We start from the raw sequence: 22,061 nt of genomic DNA, 5'->3' as shown, positions 1-22,061 counted from the left end.
ATACACACCATACACACATATTTAAGACGCGAATGCTGGCTGGCTGGCTGGCGGGCCGCTTCACATGTCAGCTGGCAAGAAAAATTGAATTCTTGTGGCTCGTAATCGAACACTTTTTGGGCCAAGAAACACACGCTCGGCACGAAGCTAACCACCGCAGATGTCCAGGCCAATATCAAATCAGAGTTACACACGGACATCCAGTTGTAGCTGTGGGTATTACCGTTGATGGGCACATGAGAATGCCATTATGTCGAGCCGTGAGCACAGGTTGTGATTACAAATCCCTGTCAATGGGTGAAGGGTCTTCAGGCAATGCATCTCATTTTACTTACGGATTTGACGTTGTCCGGTTATATGTATATGCTTAAGTGCTTACATAGATACAGCTTGTTCACGTGCTTACAGCATTTATTAGTCGTGTGTCTAGGTTAGAGAGCCATGTTTACAGAAACTAATTTTGTGTACTTATTATATGGTATTTTTATTGCTTTTTGCTTACATTTGCCAACCTCTAAAAAGTTTACGAATACGTTACAACAGGACACGAGAAATTTTACGCTCTCAAGAGACTGCTCTTGCTCTCCCAACTTTCGCTTTACTTGAATCACTTAAACAGAATTTAAACATAAAGTTAAACATATTATAAAAGGAAACTTTAAATATATATTTAATGAATTTAATAGGAACATTTTCTGAATCTTCTTCTTCATTTTTCTTGATATTCCAAGGAACAAGTGTGCTTCTTATTCGCGCACTCTGCACACTGCACCTGCGACCATTATGATGCAGCAGACCTTTAATGGCCTTTATGGCTTATTGAATTTTATCCACAACAAATTTGTTTAAGCCCGCAAAACAAAACAATCTACTTTAATCGCCTAAATATTTACGCCAACAGTTGGTTAATCCCATAAATATTTATGCACATTTGACCAAAAAGGATTGAGAGAAAAACCGCAGCCAACAGCTGATGACAGCACGAATGGCACCCTAAAGGATGCCATGGCTATTAAAGGCTGCAAACAGATTTAGCTCGTGTCCATTGCCATTCAGACCAAATGAACTGTTCCGAGAAGTCGAAAAGATTCAAGCTGCAGTTTTTGTATTTTTTGCTGATTGCTAGCATTTAAATGCAATCGAAACAAAAGGAAAATGAAAATATTTATTGGATTCCCATGAGTTCTTCTTTTTGCCAGCGAGCAAACAAAACAAAAACTGATATTGCGCAGCTTGTAAAGTCGATATCCAAGTGGATTTTAAACGCTTTATATCTATGTATACTATTTGGCTTAAGGTGCATTTCGGAGACTTTACATTTCAATGCTAACTGGCAAAATCGGTATCTGTCTCACTCTCCCGGAAAGTTTGACCAGCGACTAAACCATTATCAAATGTTTTCTATATCTGTCTTACAATTTTCTGTGAAGCTGCTTAAAAGTGTAGTGGAAAATCGTTTTACCTTTTTGAGAATTGCAAGTGGGATAGTGGGCGCAAGGAAATTGTTTTTATACCCTGTAATCAATGGAAGTGCGTTAAAAAGGGTATGCTGGTTTTGTGCAAGGACAAAGCATGTGCAACCCCATAAATTGTATATTTAATCCTGACAAGGAGAAGGAGATTTGGAACGCGTCAAGCTAGAGGCTTTTTATTTAAAATGATTATTCCCTTTTGTCGTATAAAGAGCAAATTTGTCATTTCCCCATTCCCCGAGTTTCGATAAATATCAATTTTGAATGAAGGGTTTTCAAATCTCGAAGATTTGGTATTGCATCTAGGTTCTCTTTGAACATATCTTACATTTTGTTCATCTCCCCACTTTTCACCTTTAATGAAAAAAAATTCCTTTTTGAATCAATTGTGGTGCCCTTTGATAAATACCAAAGATACAAGAAGGAATTTTCTGTGTTTTTTTTTTATGCCATATTTAAGTCCAGTAAATTTTATAAAGATGGGACCTAAAGCAACTAAGTTATTTGAGAATGCATTTTCCATGGAATAGTCCCATAACGTATAGTACATGAAAAAGCACAGGCTCAGCTTTTTTTTTATATTTATTTATTTAATATATTTGTACACATTTTATATATATTTTTATATAAAATTTTATATATTTTTGTTTTATTAATTTTTATTTCATTTATTTTTCATTTATCTATTATTATTTTATTTAGTTTTTATTTTATTTACTTTTATTTTTAATTATTTTTATTTATTTTTATATTTGTTTTATTTTTTATTTTTATGCAAACATATATAGAAGAAACTTGGAGCATTTGTGAAGACAACATGGGTACAGGGTAGCTGCTAGTCGGGCACCTTCGTCTGGACACCTCTTGTTATGACCGCATTTGGCACCGTCACGATTCGTTTTCTGGATAACTCCTTTGGCAACGCCTGTGTTCGCCCGGCCGAGACAACGTTTTTTTTTCTCTTTATTTTGGCATCGATGGCAATGTTGTCGCCAATTCGATGGCCTCCGGTGTTGGTGTATGTCTCTTGTGTTCGTTGAATTTGTTTTTATTGTAAACTACACTTGGCTACATGGATGTGTTAAGAGTGTAATCTTTTATTAAACAGAATGTACGTGACACGGCTTACAGGTGACATACACGCACACACAGACACGCGCACACACGCAAACCATATTCCCGCACACGTATTTAGCAATTAGCCACGTTTCGCATTAAGAGCATAGTAGTTGCCCGGGAGGGGGGAGGGGGGGTTTAAAGGGGACAGCACTTATGCTGTCAATAACTTAATTTGTGCAACAACGTGATTTAATTAACGATTACAATAAGCAGAGTTAAGCAGGCTGCCCGGCTCGGTCAGTTGGGCGTTGCCGCCCCCAGTTGCTAGCTCATGAAACAATTAAGCGAGTTTCCTTGTCGTTTTTGGGTTAACAGGCAACTTGTTATCGAATTGGCCGCTCTTCTAAAACTTTTTCCCACTGCCTGCGAATCGCATGTGGTGCGTGCCAGGCTAAATAGAAATGGAAACGGATATGAAAATCTTTATCCGGGCATGTGTTTAACCGCATTAATTTGGCACATGTGAAACGTGGCGGTCTCTAGGTCGATTGTGCGTCTGCTCTGTGAGGTCAGGTATATACTTTGGCAGATCAGTTACGCAACAGACACGCACATGTCTTATGGGGCAAGTGTTGCAATCAAATTGTGGCATACTGTTCAGCAAATGTGAATAAATGTGGGTCGATTTTAATAATATTTATTATTATGATAGCTCCCGCATTAATTTATTGATCTTTCGGAATCAAGCATTTCTCAGGGAGTTTAAAGTTATATGTTTTTATTAATAAATTAATATTTATAGCAATAATAAACGACTATCTTCGACATGCCCAAGATTAAATGTGGACATATAGCTTTTAGTGCGCTTATATAGATGCTTTATTGTCGACTGATTGTTCCTATACTGCTATCCAATTTGATCGGCTTTTACAGACATGTGAAACATTTATAGCTGCTGACCTTGGTCAAGTTTTCTTTGTGTAAATAGAAACATTTTCCAGTTTTCATAACTAATTTTTCGACTGATTATTTTTATAACGTTGTAAGATATTGTGTATGATATATATGATTGTCTTTTGCTTACATATGAGGATCATAGTTCAACTTGTAAATGACAAGCTTAAGCTTGCTTATTTGTAAAACCAAACAAAATTGAATATGAAATAACTTAATTTTCGACCCATCATTATATATTTTCCCTCTTTTTAAGAACTAATCGATCCATTCTGTATTTGTTCAAACTTTCAATGAGTCCAACTCGACTTGTTTTACTAGGCAAGCTGCGCAACGAAACTGCTGCACATTTAGGTTTAGTCTTCGTCTCACCCGCTCGCTTCCAGCTCATTTGCTGCGCTGTTGCATTCGTCTAATTTACATGCAGTAAAACTTTGGTGCCAACTTTGTGGCCCAACGAGCCATGTTAAAGTGCACAATGCGGCGTAAACAGCCAAACAACATTTGCATTCGTACAAAACCCAATGGCCACTCAACTGGCCCGCTCCCCACTGCCACAAGCCCGCGGCACTTCGACCCGTCGTTAATAGGCGCATTTAAGCGCATTACGTCGGAATTATCGTAGATGGCAAAGCTTTGGAAAATGCAATCAGAATTTTTATCGCATTCCCTAACAGATATGGACGCATGTTGTATTTTTATAAAACAATGGGAACGATTTGAACGCAAACATGAACCACAAGTGTTTGCCACCACTGTCGACAATTTGACCATGATAGGAAATGGTATATATATGTATTTATATTTAATATTTATTCTACAATAAAAACAAGAATGATAAAAGTTTAGAAGAGTTTTTATAAATACCTTAGAAATTGAATTCAAAACGGATCGGTTGGTAATCAGGAAATACCATACACCAGCTTTCCACTCATTTTCGACGGTTGCAGGTGAAATTTTGTCGGAATATATATACATATATCCTTTTCAAAAAGAAAAAAAAAAAACAAAAGTCATCAAAATTTAACAGATCTTTTATAAAGATGATATAGAAATATCTTTAAAAGAAATTGGCAGCCGATCGGATGGTAATCAGAAAATATTGCAATTTTCCACCAATTTCTCACAGTTGCAGGTGAAACTTTTTCGTTTTACAGTAAACATTTTATCTTCCTAGCTGGCGGAGCGTTAATCACCAGTCAATCGGTCATACAATCAGTTAATCAGTCAATAAGTCTGTCATTCAATCAGTAAGTCATTCAATCGGTCATTCAATCAATTAGTCAGTCAAGACACACATCCTTATTTATAAATACACTATCGCGTAAAGATCTTTTCCCGAAACCCCGTCTTAACGTGCACCTTCATCACATAAGGTAACTACAGTGATAATTTTAGCTTCCAATGAGTTAGTCAATCAGTCAGTCTGTCAGTCAGGACAAACAGTTTGATAAATAGAAATATTGAGCCGTGTTGGGTCGTGTTCTGTCGCCTAGGCTCGTGTCACGCGCCCAGCACAGCAGACATACTGCGACCTCAGCCTTACAAATTCACCTGCTCGTAAGAACAGAGCTCGCTTTACCATCACAAGATTGGAAACTAATTACAAATATATATTTTTTAATTACAGCAAACCCTAAAATTTTGTTTGAATAAGACATCAATTCTCGTTTCATAATTTTATTACGCATTTATTTTCCATACACACTTTTTATATGCATATTTTAACTTTACAAAAAAAAAAATGTTTTTCTCTTTTGTATTATGGTTTAGTTAAATATTTGTATACTCTTTCCTTAACATCTGTTTTGTTTTGTTTTTGGTTTGCATCTTTGGTCATGCAGCTGGATTTAAACAAATTGGTTTATAGTTTTAAAACAGTTTTTGTTTTTGTTTTTTTTTGTTTTTGTTTTTCATTTCATGGAAAGTTTTTCATTTAAAAGTACACCAAAAAAGATCAGCTATGCATTACAACTAGAATATATTCGTAATTTTCAATTTCGCAATTATGTTTACCTTTAATTGGTATTTATTATTATTTATTTTCTGCTCTTTTTGGTTTTTACTTTTTGAGTTCGAACTGTGCCGCTTCATTCTTGTAGAACTCCCAATCCTATGAAGAAAGTAAGCGATCTTTTACATTGATATACTTACATTCATAATACTTTAATTTCTGTTCTCGATAATCATTTTGTTTTTAATCGCTTCGATAAAAGACTACATCTTTTTGCAATATCTTGTGTGGGTTCTCGTTCCTTTGAGTTCTTCCGATTTTGTTTTTTTCAATTTTTTATTTTGATATATCATTGAACAGAGAATGCGGCGGCCCACTTTGCATGCTATATTTAAACTAATGAGTTCTCTTTCGCAATTAACTAGTCTGCATGACATTGCGGTTCTGCTTATTTCATTTAAGTCACACTGAAATATTGAATACAATTAATTGTACTTAATCTAATGCTATGACATGTATTTTTTTCCACACTATTCTCTTAGTTATTATTTCGTTAGTAATTCACAAAGCAAAAAATATACATTTAATATAATATTTAATTATTTAATTACGGTTTTTAAATTAAGTTTTGGTACCATGTTTGTTTCCAGTTCTATATTTAAACAGAACAACAACAATAACAGCAATAAAAAAAACTATTAGGAAAATAAATTTTAACAAAACTAATTAAAAATTCTCTAAAACGAGACTTTTTATTCACATTAGTTTGTTTTCTTTTGTTTTGTTCATTGGCTCGTTAAGTATTTTTATGCTCTACTGACCAATTTTAAAAACTTTTGTAAAATTGTATTTTAACAGTTTATATCATTTAGATTTAGAAAAAAACACAAAAAAAAAAAAAAAACATGAATACATAGATAGTCTATATACATTTATGTGTAACACTCTTTCAATTATTGATTTGATAAGGCTTAGGCCTGGAAAATAAATGTGGCATGCAACGTGTTTCCGTTCAGTAAACTGTATGTGTATTTGTTGAACATGCCACTAGTCCAATTTTTGTTTAAATTTGACACTTTATAATTGGTTTAATATCTCCCACAACTTCACTAAACTCTATGCTTTATATAGAGACGGTTCTTTGCAAGCCTTCAGAAAACTTCCTTTTAAAGAACTCTTATTGTAATATTTTTGAATGCGGGTTTTCTCTTGCTGCCTTTTGTTTTTCATTTCTTTGTATTAGTTAAAAGTTTTATTGGATTGCATAATCCCGTATAGAATGAATGCATAGTTGCTGTTTAAAAATCGTATCATATCAACTGTCTCACACCGCATTGCCGACTATATTGTATAGAGGGTTAATCAAGATAAATTTCTCTGATTGAATACCGTGATATGAGCCACTGTATAAACGTAGTTATTTATATGTCTTCTGGTTTGTTTGCTATGTATTATTATTGCTAGTATTAGTGTTTAAGTATTTCCGAATGCTGACTGACCTGGATGTTAGTTATTGGAGTCAAAAGCAATGCCACGATATCCGGACTGCTTTTCAGACGTTTTGGGGCAACACACAAGACTTACTAAAGGTTCTTAATCTGATTCTGCCTGTGTAATTTTGGACTAGGTAATACGAAGTCATGGACCGACTGAAAGTGAAGTGCTATAAAGAGCATAAGCAAGTAGCCCAAACTTTCACTTAAAGCATTATTCGATGTTTGATTTGTAGATAGAAGATTTCATCAAATAAAATCGGATTCAAATTAAAATCCCATATACTGTCTTACAGGAGTTCGATCCTGAAACTTCATTTGAACGTCTTGACCCACTCATTTTCGGAAGAGTACATGAGTATGTTACATGTGAGACAATAATAGTTAATAAATCAAATGAAAAAGAGAATATGTAACTGTCAGTCGGAACAAACTGTCTTTTATACAGATATGATATATTGTTTTGTGGTACACCCATGAAGACAACTTCAAAAGCATTCGATAGACAAATACTGGCAATTAACTAAAATAATTCACACTATTAATTATGCCAACACTTGACTTCCAGTCAGCCAGCGTTCACGAATTAAATAGAAAGGTCGCTAAGAATAACAATCATTATTATTATTTTCGTTCGCGCGAGAGAGAGAGAATCTTGAATGTATGTAGCTTTGCTTGGGTGGGTCAGAGTTTAAACGTGGGTGAATATCGTTCTGATTTGCTTGGCATTGTGTGGGTTACATTCAACAGTTGGCATATATATTGTCGTGATCCGCTTATAGGTGCGTACTGTTTGGAGGTGTATACTTGGGGTCATTTTGTGTGCATCATTTAGTACAAACTAAAGGTAGATGCATTTATTGTTAAATTGCCTAAGTTTGTGTTTAACTCACTTGAGTAGATTAATAAGTAACAAGAAACCAATAGTAGTTCATAGAAGTGAAGTATTAGCTAATTCAATTTGATAGATTTAAGTAGTATTATTCCTATAGATTGATATAAGTTAAGCACACGTTATGCTCAATAGGTTAGTTAGTTTAAGGTGTGAAGGAGTTTAGAATTCTAAGTGTCAACACATTGGATAGCTAAAGACCAGTTGGTATGCACACGATTTGCAACGCTTAAGACGTAAACTCTGGCAACATTTATCTAAAAATAATACAATGTTTATCTACTTTTTCTTTGTTTTCTCTTTAGACATTATAAATCTTGGACATGCGTCCATATTTTTTTTTTTTTATAATTTTTTTTATTTGATTAGGACAACATTTATTGTTTGTTTGGACATCGTTTTTTTGTTTAGTGTGTGATCAATTTTAGTTTATTCATCATCTTGGTTTCTGGTTGTGTTCTAACTACTGCACTTTGTGAAGTCAATTTTTTTGTTTCGTTTTTTGAATGTAAGTAAGTATTTAGTTGTAAAGTTGAAAGCTTTTTCTTGGTTGTTTCAGCTAAGGTACCAATTTGCTACAGGTTGTCTAAGTGTGTGTGGAAATTTGTTTGCACTCTCTCTTTTGGTTCTTGTTCTAACTCTTGCTTCAGCCCTTAGGGCCAAGGCAGATTGAAGATCTGTTGAGAATTGTTGCTTGTTGTTATTGGAAGACTACAGCTAAGTAAATATATATGTGTATATACTTAGATATACATACACATACCAGAAAGTGAGTGTGTAGTGGGATAGACCAGATCTAAGTGAAGTAATACTCTGAAGTTCCAGTTCTAGTTCCAGCTCATGTTGCTTTAGGTTTAAGAATTCAGTGATCTTTTTGGGCTGCTTTCTAATTAATAAAATAAACTATTTACATGGTATTTTTTTCTTCTGTTTTTTAACTATTGTGTGTATATGCTTGTTCTTGCTAAAACTGTATTGCCTAATAGTTGTGTGTGTGTGTGTGTTTGTTTGTGTATTCTGTGTCTTATGTCTACTTATAAAATACAATACACCAATATACTTGATAAATATTGTAATTGTATTGCATTATTTGTTCCAAACATACATTTATTGTATATTGTAATGTATATTTACACATTTTCTCATCTAGTCATGAATATAGTTAGTACTATAACTAAGCATTTGATTTGCTTTTTCTTAGTTTTTTTCTCTTTTTTATTTCTTCTACATTTTGCATAGTTTTGCTGGTCCAATTTATGATTTTTTTTTTTAACATTGATTTTAATTTGATTTGCTTTACTTTTTGTTTCACCAAGATCTGGCTTATTCTTTAAAACACAATAAGTACATTGTACATGTCCAAATGTGTACATGTACACATGTGTATATATGTATGTATATATAGATATACATATGTCATGCATGCATTCACCGTCTATGCAGCTTTGCCAAAATGGACTTGAAGAATCTTGTCTGAGTGTTTTTTTTCTGTTTATTTATTCTTTTATTAAAGTTGTTAATTGGCATTTAAATAGCAACAATAGAATACAACAACAAAATAGAAAAATTGCTGTATTAAATACGGAATTATGATATATGCGCTTTTCGTTTTTATTGACTGAAATGTGCTGCATGCAATACAAAAATCCATTTAACCCCAATAACATTAAGGTTTGCCTATTTGCTGAGCCCGCTTTTGATCAATTCGTTAACAAATAAAACTTGTAGAATAATATTTCAGATTAATGCATTGTGACTTTAAAAGCACAAATTATCAATTGCTGACACGACATAAGGTTAAGGTATTGTATTTATCTGATCAAGTGTTATGTTCAACTAATTCTCTGGGTTCAGCTATGAAATGCTAAGTTTTAGCATTTCTCTTTGCTAGTTTTATCATATTTAAGTGAACTGAAAGCTATGTTTGGTAGAGATTATGCTTTCTTTGAATCAAGTCAGTAAGGGGAAAGATCTGCAGAGACTTGGTTACAGTGCTCTCGACGCATGCAGTTGTCGGTAAAAATGATGTTGCATACTTTTGTGGGCTCACCCGGCGGGCCAAATCCAAAAAATAAAAAAATATTGTTAAAAATGGCGCATGTGAATTGTATATGCATAGGTTTATGCCGGGCGATCAAGCGGCATGGCAATCCATTAACTTGGCGTTTATGCAATTAACGCAAATTGTGTATTGAGAATATTTAGCTGGTTTTGCAGTGCCTCTCTCTCTGTTTGTGTGTCCGTCTGTGTGTATTTTTATGTGCGTGTGTGTGGCACAAGTGACAAATATAAACACGTCCACACTTTTGGCCATAATTGCATATTTATGGCCATTTCGTAGGTAGTTTGACAATTCGCGTTCAGTTTCAAAATCGCATTTAGGTCTTTGTTCATATTTCAGTTTGTTGTTATGCAAATTTCTGTTGTGAGTGCTTGCATGTGTGTGTGTGTGTGTGTGTTAGGGCCAGCAGCATATCAAGCAGTCAGCAGGCAGCAGCAACAACAACAACGGGCAGCAGCCACAACGGCAGAATAAATGGTAATAAATGAAAGAGATAGAAAGAGAAAGAGAAAAAAGAAAGAAAACACATATTTTAATTGGCATACAAGAATTTCAATTTCATGCGTCTATGTCAACACCAGCTTGTACGTGTGCTCGTGTGTGTGCGTGTGTGTGTAGCACAAAAGAAAACAACAACAAATCATATCAGAAAAAATACCAAAACAGATAGCAATAACAGTTAGCAAAAGGTAACGAGCAATTGCATCCATTATTTTTGTTTTTGTTTTTGTTTTCTCTGTGTTCTTTTCCCAGCACTCAATGCGCAGCCGAGCTTTAATTCTTTGCTCTTAGCGACTAGCGACATTTGAACAAATACAAATCATATACACATAAAACATACATACATGCAAACACACATATACATACATATACATTTATTGTTGAATGGACTGTTCCCAATGTTGCGGGCACAGTAAATAGACTTTGAAAACAGTTTGATTTCACGATTAACATGTCCGCTTTGCTACACTGTACTACACTGTTAAATTTAACTGCCTTAATGGATGACAAAATAGACAAAATTAGGAGCGCGTTTGGTTTAATAACAACTGTATTGAAATTTATTTAAAATCTCAATTTAATGCAAACTTCGCTCTCTTTAAAAACACAAAAAAAAATTAGTTTAATTTACAGGAAATAAACTCTTTCAGAGTAATAACAATGCTAATCTACAAACCGTAGACAATATTTAACACACACTTTTTATTTTAAATATACTAGCTTTAACTTAGAAAGTTTAATAGATCAGTTGGGGCATTCACAGTTGCCTGCAAGGCTGCATAAATTAGATGCTCTATTGGTTCTAGTGTAAACGTCCTTTTGGGCGTATACGAGTGGAGTGTAGTATTTTCATGTTCCTACACTTGTATGTTTAGAAAGGAAATTTTAAAAATTTGACACTAATCGAGTCTTTGTCTCCAGTTTTGAAAACGAGCTCTTTGATTTTTGCAGCTCAATAGGGACATTTTTTTTTTAGCAAAATGCCTTAAAATATCGAAACGCTTAGTGTTGGCTAAGACGAAAAGATACTTTTCATTTTGTCTACATCATACAGGCTTCCAGGAAAATGTGAATGACCCAAATGCATTTTATGGGCATTACACCACACTACAATATTTCACATATCTATTCACAGTATCTTAAAAAATTTCTAAATATTATTTGTAATAACATTTAATATAAAATTAATTAAAAAAATATATTGAAAGAGAATGGAAATAATTGAAATATTATAAAATATCAGGCAGCACACATGCATACATAAACACACACTAGGACACCTTAAGACATATGTATATATGAATTAGAGCTCTCTAATTTAGGCTTTTGAGCAATTTGTCGGACCTTATTCATTAGTTTATTAATTAGTTAGTACACCTTTGATTTTCTAGTTGCTAGTAGCATGGTCTTGTTTTCCTTTATTTATTTTTTTTTTATACTTTTGTTTTACAGTTTAAAGTAGTTTTAATTTTCATCACAGCTAACGTCAATTCTGTTTTTTTTTTTAAACTATTTTTTGTTTTCCAACTTTTTTGTATTTAACTTGTCGCCGATGTGGGGAATTTAAAATAAAAAGAAAAGTAAAAATAAACAACATTTTGATCAGATTTTAAATTTTATTCTTTTGTTTCAAGATTTTTATTTTATTTTTTTTGGTTGATTAAAATTAGTTAGATTGTAGCTATATTCTGTTATACATTTGAGTTTATCTTTAGTTTTTAACACTATAACACATTTTACATTTTTTTTCAACATCAATTTAACATACACATAGATTTGAGTTTTCTCAGATCCTGAATCTGATCGATGTGTGAATTTTTTATTATTATTATTATTATTATTATTATTATAGTTTTTGCTGTCCATATGTCTAGGTAGAGGAAAAAAAAACATCATACAATATATGTACTCGAATATAACCACACATGTTTATAATTACAGTACATTAAATGTGTATCTTATAAATTTAAACACTTGAGTTGTTCTCTTCTATTTTGTTATATTAGCTATATGCCAAAATCTCTTTCTACTCAATTTCACCTTATTTCGTATAGCATACCTTTAGGCGCCGCGACGAAATCCATTGGCGAAATTCAGCATAAAGAGGGAAGTTTTGTTTTTTGGTTTTTTTGTTTTGTTGTTTGTGGTTATTGTTTGAACCTTCATGCAATTACGAAACCCAAGTCTCATAAAGTCTGGGTAAATAGTCAGGCTGATGTTAAAGGTACTCACTGACGGCGAGCGTTAACTGGAGTTGACAACTACTAATATGTAAATGCCTATTAGCAGGAGACGCCCTGCTTGGCAACCGTATACCAGGTGCTAACCGTCACCAGAGATGGTGAATCTGGCGTGTTGGGCAGCTCCGTGTTCGCATGACCAGCAATCCCATTGCTTTCCAGGGTTTGGCTTGCCGAATGGCCGCCATTGGGCGGCAACGGCGTTGGCAGCAACTCGGGCGTTGCTGCGGCAGCAACTGTTGTTGGCGGTGCCGCAGCTGCAGCTGTTGCTGTTGCAGTTGCTGCTGATGACGATGCAGCTGCTTCTCCCTGCACCTGCTTGCGATTGTTTCGCTGTTTGTGCTTGTTTTTACTCTTGGCTGGCTTGGGCGGTGCCGCCGCCGCTGGCTGGACACTTGGCGACTGACTAGCCTGGCCGAGCTGCTGCGGATGATGGAAGTGCATGGGCTGTGGTGTATGCAGGTCGCGACCCACCTGCGGGCCCACCTGCGGACAGCGAAAGCGTATGGCCTGCTCGTTGGCAACGCTCAGTTGCGGCCAACGCGGCTTGCTGTTGGCATCCAGTTGTGGATTCTGGTGGGGATGATGCCGTTGCCTGCTCTTGCTTCGTTTGCGCTGACGTGTTTTCGATTGTGACTTGCGCAGGCGCAGCCCTGGCATTTGGCGTGAGTGCAGCTCCATTTGTGGCCGCAGGCAGTGCCGGCAAATGGATTGACTGCGCTGGGGCAGACCCAGCAGCAGCTGTTCGCCATTCTCATATTCATCCAAGTCCGCATCATCAGCATGCTCCTGCTCCTGCCCATCCTCATCATCGTAATCATCATCATTGTCATTATCATTATCATCATCATCATCATCATCATCATTGTCATCATCATCATCGTACTCAAACTCCGCCTTATTTTCTTCAAGCTCTGGTTCATAGTCGCGGCGAGGCCTGTGATTAGTTTTGCATTTGTTGTGGCTGTGGCTGTTCTGATGTTTGTTGCTTGTGCAGTTGTTTGTTGTTGTTGCTGTGGTTGTTGTTGTTGCTGTTGTTGTTGTGCTGGCGCCATCCATGTCAATGACATGACAGCACTTGTCTGTTGCCTGGTGTTTTGTGCTATGTGTTTGTTGCATTTGTTGTTGTTGTTTCATCTTGTAGTTTGACTTACGTTTCTCTGGCTCCATTTGTTGATGCTGTTTGTGCTGTCGCTGCTGCTGCTGTTGTTGTTGATGTTGCTGTTTCTGCTGTTGCTGTTGTTGTTGTTGCTTTTGTTTTTGCTGCTGACTGCGGCTACGTCGCCGTCTGCGTACCGTATACTCATCGCCCTTGTCAGTCGGATATGGTCAGAATGCTGTATCAAAGACGGACATAGATCTGGATATGGCATCATCATTTCGACACGCCTCCAAAAACTCCTCCAGCGTCACAACGCCGTCGCGATTAATGTCCATTTTCTGTTGAGCATTAAATAAATGTATTTTGTATTAGCAATGAATTGAATTATCCAATTTAACGGGCAGCAAAGCAAGTTGAACGAGGAGCTCGCTTCTATCTATCAACATGTCTGCTGTAAAACAAACTAAAGACTAAATTTCTGCATTTAAAGATGCTTTCACACAGAGCCGTTTGTTTAGTCAGGTCTTAACTGTCTTGAGAAACTAAGCATTAATTTAAGGATGCCTTAAAGCACATAATAATGACAAATATCTGGTTCAGTTGTGTCCTGTTGGCTAGCCTGCTCCCATTCCCTTGTCCCCCGCCCGGATAGAGGGCAAAATGAGGCATTCAACAGGACCACAGCCGCTAATGACAATGCGTGACTCGCAAGCCAAACGAACCAGAGGACAGGCAAGTCCAGGACCGTCCAGGACAGTGGACAACGAAATCTAAAGAGAATATAACGATAGACCGCGTGACGACTATGTCCAGACTCTTTCCCAGTATGAGCACCCATTCGAATGTGATGTCCTGTTCTGTTCTGTGCTGTTCTGTGCTGTCTGGCGAAATGGCCAACAAAAGAAAAATACATAATTTGATTTGCATAATGCAGAGTAAATAAGCCGACAGTTTGAGGCGAGCGCAAATTGAAATTGCATAATTAACATAAGTAATGCGAATTGTGCTGCAGAGCTGAGCTGAGCTGAAGTTGAAGTTGAAAGCAGGCCAGGTCGTTTTTTGTCAATGGGACAACATTGTGTATGGGCAGTCACCTGAAAGATTTGCTCCACCTTGCCCTTGATCTTTTCTTCCTCGGGGCATTCGTCAGGCAGTCGGCCCATTAGCTCGTATATGGCAGTCACAATGTCAGTCATTTCTTCCCTCGTAATGAAGCCGTCGCCATTGATGTCGTATAGCGAGAAGGTCCAGCGCAGTTTCTCCTCCACGGAGCCGCGCGACAGTATCGAAAGTCCTTGAACGAAATCCTGCAGTAAATGAAAAATAAGTCAACATTAATACACATTACGCATTACAGATGCAGATACACACACACACAAGATAAAGTAACCTGCACCCACAGATAGATTCTCAGATATAGTTACACATACATATACTGAGACAGATACAGATACTGAGACAGATACATCTACCGAGACAGACAGGTACGCGATACGGGTAACAAATGAAATGGAAAATAGGTTTTAAACAAAAAATAAAAAAAGGAAAAAAAGCCCATAAGTCGCAGGCGCACTTGAATCCCCCCACTCGAGTCGAGTTAAGTCAAGCACTGTCCGGATGATAGCTGAAACTGGAGCTTAAGATTTCACAGCATAAGATGCTGCTGAAGTGGACATTTATATCAGCGATTTGTATGACAAATGTGCCCAGATAAGAGCTGGCAAGTGGAAAAAGTTGTACAACTATGCCAGCGGGACACGGACCCCGCCTTCGATCTGCGTCCTGGGCGTCAACTCGACCTACAACTGGAATGCAGCTAAAAGCCAGCTTTGCTTGGATATGCTCTAAACCCATTGAAGGCTGTGCAGTTGAATGAATTATCTGAAGGCTTAAGATGCATATATACATAGATCGCACCCATCTCAGAGACCAAAAAAGCTACAGAAATTAAATTTCAAATATTACTTCTCGCACATAAAGCTTATCGAAAATTGTTCTTCGACAGACCCCAATCGGGATATATGTATATCGGGTAAAGGGTGTCGCATAGTCGTGCACTCTCGCCTAAAGCTCAAATACGTGTTTGTCTAGCTGTATTTGAGAAACATTTCGCCCATTTGGACAGATGCACAGAGCGCTTGGCTAATTTATCAATGTGCAGGGGACGTGACAGGACCAACCAAAAAAGTGCCGCTGCCTACTTTCGGGCGTTGCAGCCCCGACGCTGACAAATGCGTGCAGTCAAAAACACGAATGAAACTAGCTGGATTCGCTCTTAGCTACGTTTATATATGAGGAGGGGGGTAAAAACGACAGTGCTATGTTAAGCAGATGTAGATTTTTATAAAAAAAACGAGGGTGTATATGTATATACAAACATAGAGACGTATCTCGCTAATATATATATATATTTATATCTGCGATGCTTTATATACTTAGCAAGGTTTGGTCAAGTTAAGTTATTAGTATATCAAGATATGCTTAGCATGTTTGGGAATTACAAGTTTTCTATGCTATTTACATGTAAGTAAAGTCTTATTGAACTACTAACCATATGGCTCTATAAAAAATGTCGGTCGAAATTAGGCATCCATATGGAATACTTTTCTGCATTTTAAGATACTTTAAACAAGTCCCAGCAAGCTGTAATATTATGCGAAAATAACTGTAAGATCGCTTGAAATCGTTCTGCTAAATCATATGATTCCCAAAGGAATTTAAAATGACTTCTAAGCTATATGTCCTCGATTGACGTACATTCACACCCAGAGTCCAACTCTAACAGTGTTGTACAGGAACTGAGTTCCAGTCACACCCAGAGTCCTACTCTTACAGTGCTGTACAGATGCTCAAGTAGTGCACGTTTCAGAGCACCAGCTAGTTTAATTGAAATAATAATAACAATCCCATTTCTGACATGCATTTAAAGCTACACAATGGGAAATCGTTTTTTAAACTAGACAAAAACTTATGGCTTGAAATTGGTGGGGCAATTTTGCATGCTTATATATGTATACTATTTCTGTATATATATAAATATATACCAGTGTGTATATGTAAATTATACGCTGTGCTTTCTAATGCATTCCTATTATTTTTGACTCAACAACAAATCGATTGTCAATTTGCTGGTCGACGTTTTGCACTTGAGTGTTTGTTGTTAATCTTGCCCTTGTTGTTGATTGGTTGTTGTTGTTATTGTTATTGTTGTTGTTGCTGTTATTGTTGTCTGGTCACAACGTTGGCAATTTAATAAAAGGAGCTGTCGTGCAAATCGTGCATAAAACACCTTGCAACAATATGTGAGCTTAATTGAAAAGCGGAAGTCTACTTAGTCAGCCGTCATTCGACACACGCTCGCACCGAGTCCGTGGCAGAGGCGGAGCAGCTCTTTTGCGGGGCAGGGATGTGCATGCATACATATGTAAATGTATGTGTGTGTGTGTACATGTGCTTTATATGGCGAACGTGCCTTGTAGTCATTACAATTTTAGGTCATTATTCACAAACGAAAATGGCGGCCAGGCAAAAAGGCAAAGGCGAAGCTCGCGAGGGGCCTTGTTCCATTGCCAGATAAGCGGCTGTCTCCCAGTAGCTACTATATGTGTGTGTGTGTCTGTTTGTGTATAGGTGTGTTTATGTGTGTGCGTGTGTGTGTGTGTATGTGTGCCTGGCTGTATAAATGCAGCAGTTGGCTGCCTTTTGTTTGGCCTGTCTTTGCTTTATATCGCACTTGTGTCTTGGCTTGGTCACCCCCCCTCACCGCCCTCCCCCCTAGCGAGCGTTGGCGTTAAAATCGCCATAATTCATCGTTTCAATGGCGTTGCCAGCCAACACGTGCTGCCATTGTGCTGGGCGCTGTCGCAGTTAGCCCCCCATCCGCCAAACCCGGAAACCCTCTGCAACCCTCCTCATATTTGGCATAACCAATAGGCGTGGCTCTTGGTCCGGAAGTGAAGTTCATGCTCGGACGTTGGCAGCGAACAAAACTGTAAAATTATTTGCAATTTGCATGCGAAGAGTGCTGCTGGCCACGCCCCCCGCTCCCTCTCCCCACTTTCCGCCCAACGGCCTCTTCAAGCGCCACCATTGCCATTTGCCACGTTTTGCATGCGCATATTTATTTGATTTCCGTTTCTCTTCTTATTTTCGCTTTGTTCGCCTGCAATAGAAATGTTGACAATGACAGCAGCAGCAGCAGCAGCAGCCGCAGCAGTAGCAACAACTACTGTAACTGCAACTGCAACAGCGACAGCTACATGAACACCGCACGCGAAATCAGATTGAGATAGGCGACTGCAGCAGCGACGCCCACGACAGCCGCACCACCCCCCGCAGCGCTTGTCACCCACTTGTGCTGCGTTTTATTTCAATTTTGAGACATTTCACTTGATTTTTTGGCTTTTGTTTCGCTCGTTCTGCCATTTCCACTTTGGCCGCAGGCGAACTACCTAAAACGACCGCGCCGGCAAGTAGGCAATGGAAAATAAAATGGAAATGGAAATGAAAATAAAAATGGAACTGCCAATGACTGTTTTGTCTTCCTCTTTTTTTCAGTTTCTGGCAGCTGCACATTACACAAAATTGCAATTGAAATGCCCAAAATTGCGTTCACACTTGTTAACTATGTTGAACATGCTATTGGCAGATTATGGAACCAGAAAGTCATGAGTTGCTCCTCGCAAAGTAACCTAGTTTATTATTAGATTGAAAACATAGTTTCTGGCAGATAACATAATATGGCTATAACCGCTTGCCTCACAGTATTAATAGAGCTCCCCACCTATTTGCTGCATTGTATACCCGTTGATATTGTGTAAGAAAGGGCATATGAGTTTGTTGAAATTGTTTAAAGCACAGCCTCGCACTGGGTACAGAGTATCTTTAATTTCTTTAAACAAGTCTCAAGTCGGGCACAAACTGCCGTCATATGCTTGACTGCAAGACTGACTACTAAGATAGAAATAAATCTGTGAGATACAAAATGATCTGCAATATACAAACTCACAATTAAAATTATCCACATGATAGAAAAGTGTCGTATAGACACGAAGGCATTGCGAAATCAAAAATATCTATACAAAATAAATATAAACATAAGTACAATCTAATCTAACCTAATCTAATCTAATTTAATCTAATCTAATCTAACTTTTAGCTAAAAATGTAGCAGAGAGATAAATGTGTTTTGGAGAAGTAAAAGTATTTGAGAGGGCAAAATATTTTTGTGATGCACAAAATATCCATGGAAGAATAATGGGTCTATGCAAAACAATGTTTCTGTAGGCTAGAAAAGTATCTGCGAGATACAAAAGAGTTTTCGGGATTCTAAGTGTCTATGCGATGCGAAGGCTTTAGTAAGATTCAAAAGCAGCTCTGGGATATCAAAGTGTCTGTGAGATGCTAAACTATGAAATACAAATGTTTCTGCGAGATAAAAGTATTCACAACAAGTAAAAGTATCCGCATGATAGAAAAGAGTCTGCAAGTTACAAAAATATTTGTGAGAAACAAAAAGAAAATGAATTTCTTTAAAGTGTGAAGCTGAAAAAGAGAAGCGCAACTGCTGACAGCTAGCGCAGTTTTGGGAACATGTCTAATATACACAACTGTAGATAGTTTGTTAAAATACAAGTTTGAAATGTGTTCCAGCTTAAACAATAATAATGACAGTTCTTAAATAGTTCAGCGTTTGTAGCAGGAAAGTGTGAAAATGTCTGTACTTTTAATAAAATTGTATGTACTATTTATAGAGAAAGACAGAGAAAGTGAGAGAGATATATGTATGCTTAGCTGTCTGTTGAGCTTGTTCGTATTTATCTCTCGCAAATTTGAGCGCTTCTTTTCTAAAGTAAATCAGTCGCTGTCTGTCATAGTCCTTAGTCCTAAAGTTTTCGCCCCTTATCAATGACACGCATTTCTCAGCGCTAAAAACTTGGTCAAACTTTCGCGCTACAGTAAAGCACAGTGGAATTGACTGACGATAAGGCCATAGAGATTTATAAATTAAAATAGAGTGCTGAAATACTTGTCCCATACGCAGAATTTAGACGTTTAACTAGAACTTTGCTTATTACAAACTTGAAGCTGTAGCATATAGCACTTAATTGAGCGCTGACATCTAACCAAAGGACTTTCCCAGTTGTTGTTGCTGCTGCTGCTGGCTGCTGGCTGCGGGCATTGCTACGAAACCGCAGCTAAATGAGCTGCTCTACACGCGTCTTGGCCCAGACTGCGGCTGCGGCTGCGGCTGCGAGTTCGCGTTGTTGTTTCGCTTTTGAAGCATTTTGCAGCATCATTTGGCGCCAACCACTCAACCACCCCCTCAAAACACACACACACACAGAGTCAGTGGGCAGCGTGAAGCAAGTCGCTTATGATGCTACTCGACTGTGTCGTGGAGTTTCAGCTCAACTGTCAGCCATATTTTATGCTTAAAATGTCTAAAGTAATTTCATTGTACTTAAGCGCTTTTTGTTGCCGATGTTGGGGCTGGGGTTTGGGGTTTGGGGGTTGGGGGTTATGGATGCTTTGGCTGCCGTCTCACTTGGCTGACCACTGAGCCCACCCAACCAACAAGCATTAAGCAAAACAGCGAAATTTTCGCCCACTTATTGTCCAGCTGGCCAGAGTAAGAGGGAGGGGGAGTGGAAGAGAGAGACAGAGAGAAAGAGAGCGAGTGTATACAACTAAGTATATTAAATTGAATTATTGGGCAAGTGCTTAGGCGCATTAAAATGTTCAAATATCCCATTTGCCAACATTAACTTGGTGCATAACTCTTTACAAGTCCAAAATTAAATCTGTCCTTTGGCTGTTTTACCATGAATTATTAAAAATTGGCCACAACTTTTTGACTTTTCTGTTTCGGGCATCTCATGCACTTTAAAACTCGTACGCTAACTTTAACCTATTCGGTTGCTGCTTAACCACTTTGTAGCGTTTAAGACCTGTGCTAAAGTTGCACTTAAACTGTTCCCAACTTATGGCAACATCATTGCAGACCGTCCTAAAATTGTTTTTATTGACCGCAAACTCTGGCGCAATCTTTGCCATGACGAGTCGGAATGAAATACTCGTGCTTGGCCAAATTATAACTCAAGGAGTGCTACCCTGCTGCATATACACAGTCGCTCTATCACTCATATACAAATAGATTTACGTGAGATCGATAAGCATAATATATCGATAGGCATATATATAAAGGAGTTTATTTTTTTTCACAAATTGTAAAAAGCAGTAAAGGCTTGCGCTTCGGTACGTGAACACATTTGAATGCTGCATTAAAGCCTTGAATATATTAAAACGATCGGACAATAAACAACGAAGTTATTCAAGAATTAACTACATATAGTATGGATAGTCCCATAATCGAAATTAAGAAGAAACACAGCTAGCTGCAGGGTATCTTAAGTTTACTTTTATATAAACAGATATAATATACCCTCATTAAGGATAGCTATAAATGCCCGATCGGCTAGCTACAGAGTATCTTGAGTTTTATTTTAGTGTAAAATGGATTAAAATATACTCATTAAGGATATATGAATACGCCCGACATTCATCTCTATATATAAAACTGTTTGTCCTGACTGACTGACTGACTGACTGACTGATTGGTGATCAACGCACAGCCCAAACCGTAAGAGCTAGGAAGCTGAAATTTTCACTGTGGCTACCTTATGTGATGTAGGGGCACGTTAAGACGGGGTTTCGGGAAATTCCACCCGCAACAGTGGTAAATTGGCGGAACACGGTTGTATGATAGTTTTTTGTTTACCATCGGATCGGCCTCAAACTTATTTTCAAAGATCTTTGTTCAAATTCATTTGAGGGGTGTTTCACACTTTTCGAAAAATCCGTTCCTCCTTGGTCGATGGAGGTAAAAAATTTGGTGGGTGACGTTTCGCGCTCAAATTCGTTTCCAAAGATTTATAAGAAAAATCACTTGAGACGTGTTTTACACTTTTCGCAGAATCCAAACTTCTTCGGGAGGAATGCGATTTAAAGATTTTTTGGGTGAAGTTTTAAGTTGTGTCCGATTTGCTTCAAACTTATTTTCAAAGCTCTACATAAGAACTTACTAAATACGTATTTCAGCGATTTGGGAAATTCCACCCGCAACAGTGGTAAATTGGCGGAACACGGTTGTATGATAGTTTTTTGTTTACCATCCGATCGGCCTCAAACTTATTTTCAAAGATCTTTGTTCAAATTCATTTGAGGGGTGTTTCACTCTTTTCGAAAAATCCGTTCCTCCTTGGTCGAAATGGAGGTCAAAAATTTGGTGGGTGACGTTTCGCGCTCAAATTCGTTTCCAAAGATCTATACG

General features: G+C 37.4%; 1 protein-coding gene and 1 long non-coding RNA gene across 17 annotated transcripts in view; one reads left to right on the top strand and one right to left on the bottom strand.

Moving 5' to 3' along the window:
• LOC135427510 (uncharacterized) overlaps nt 1-2,633 on the top strand; it is a 61,713-nt gene extending 59,080 nt beyond the window's left edge. For all 9 annotated transcript variants that reach the window (XR_010436074.1, XR_010436077.1, XR_010436076.1 and 6 more), the window contains one exon: nt 2,261-2,633. This is a non-coding gene — a long non-coding RNA (uncharacterized LOC135427510). The remainder of the gene's footprint in view (nt 1-2,260) is intronic.
• Nucleotides 2,634-9,084: 6,451 nt separating this feature from the next.
• The window catches only part of LOC135427430 (Kv channel-interacting protein 1), a 98,096-nt gene continuing 85,119 nt past the window's right edge, over nt 9,085-22,061 (bottom strand). For 6 of the 8 annotated variants that reach the window (XM_064680948.1, XM_064680949.1, XM_064680943.1 and 3 more), the window contains 3 exons: nt 14,824-15,036; nt 13,782-14,067; nt 13,444-13,564 (listed from right to left, as the gene is read on the bottom strand). In XM_064680948.1, the coding sequence (XP_064537018.1) occupies nt 13,957-14,067; nt 14,824-15,036 (324 nt within the window). In that variant the 3' untranslated portion in view covers nt 13,444-13,564; nt 13,782-13,956. Of the gene's footprint in view, nt 10,245-12,281; nt 13,730-13,781; nt 14,068-14,823; nt 15,037-22,061 lie in introns of those variants that run through there. The other 2 variants (XM_064680944.1, XM_064680950.1) reach the window with 2 other exon arrangements.

This window comes from Drosophila montana, unplaced genomic scaffold (assembly GCF_035044405.1).
Source record: "Drosophila montana isolate Dmon_TW-CO22-7 unplaced genomic scaffold, ASM3504440v1 contig_2178_1, whole genome shotgun sequence".
Classification (NCBI taxonomy): domain Eukaryota; kingdom Metazoa; phylum Arthropoda; class Insecta; order Diptera; family Drosophilidae; genus Drosophila; species Drosophila montana.
Note: the sequence above shows the minus strand (reverse complement) of the source record. Positions and strands in the feature narration are given on the sequence as shown.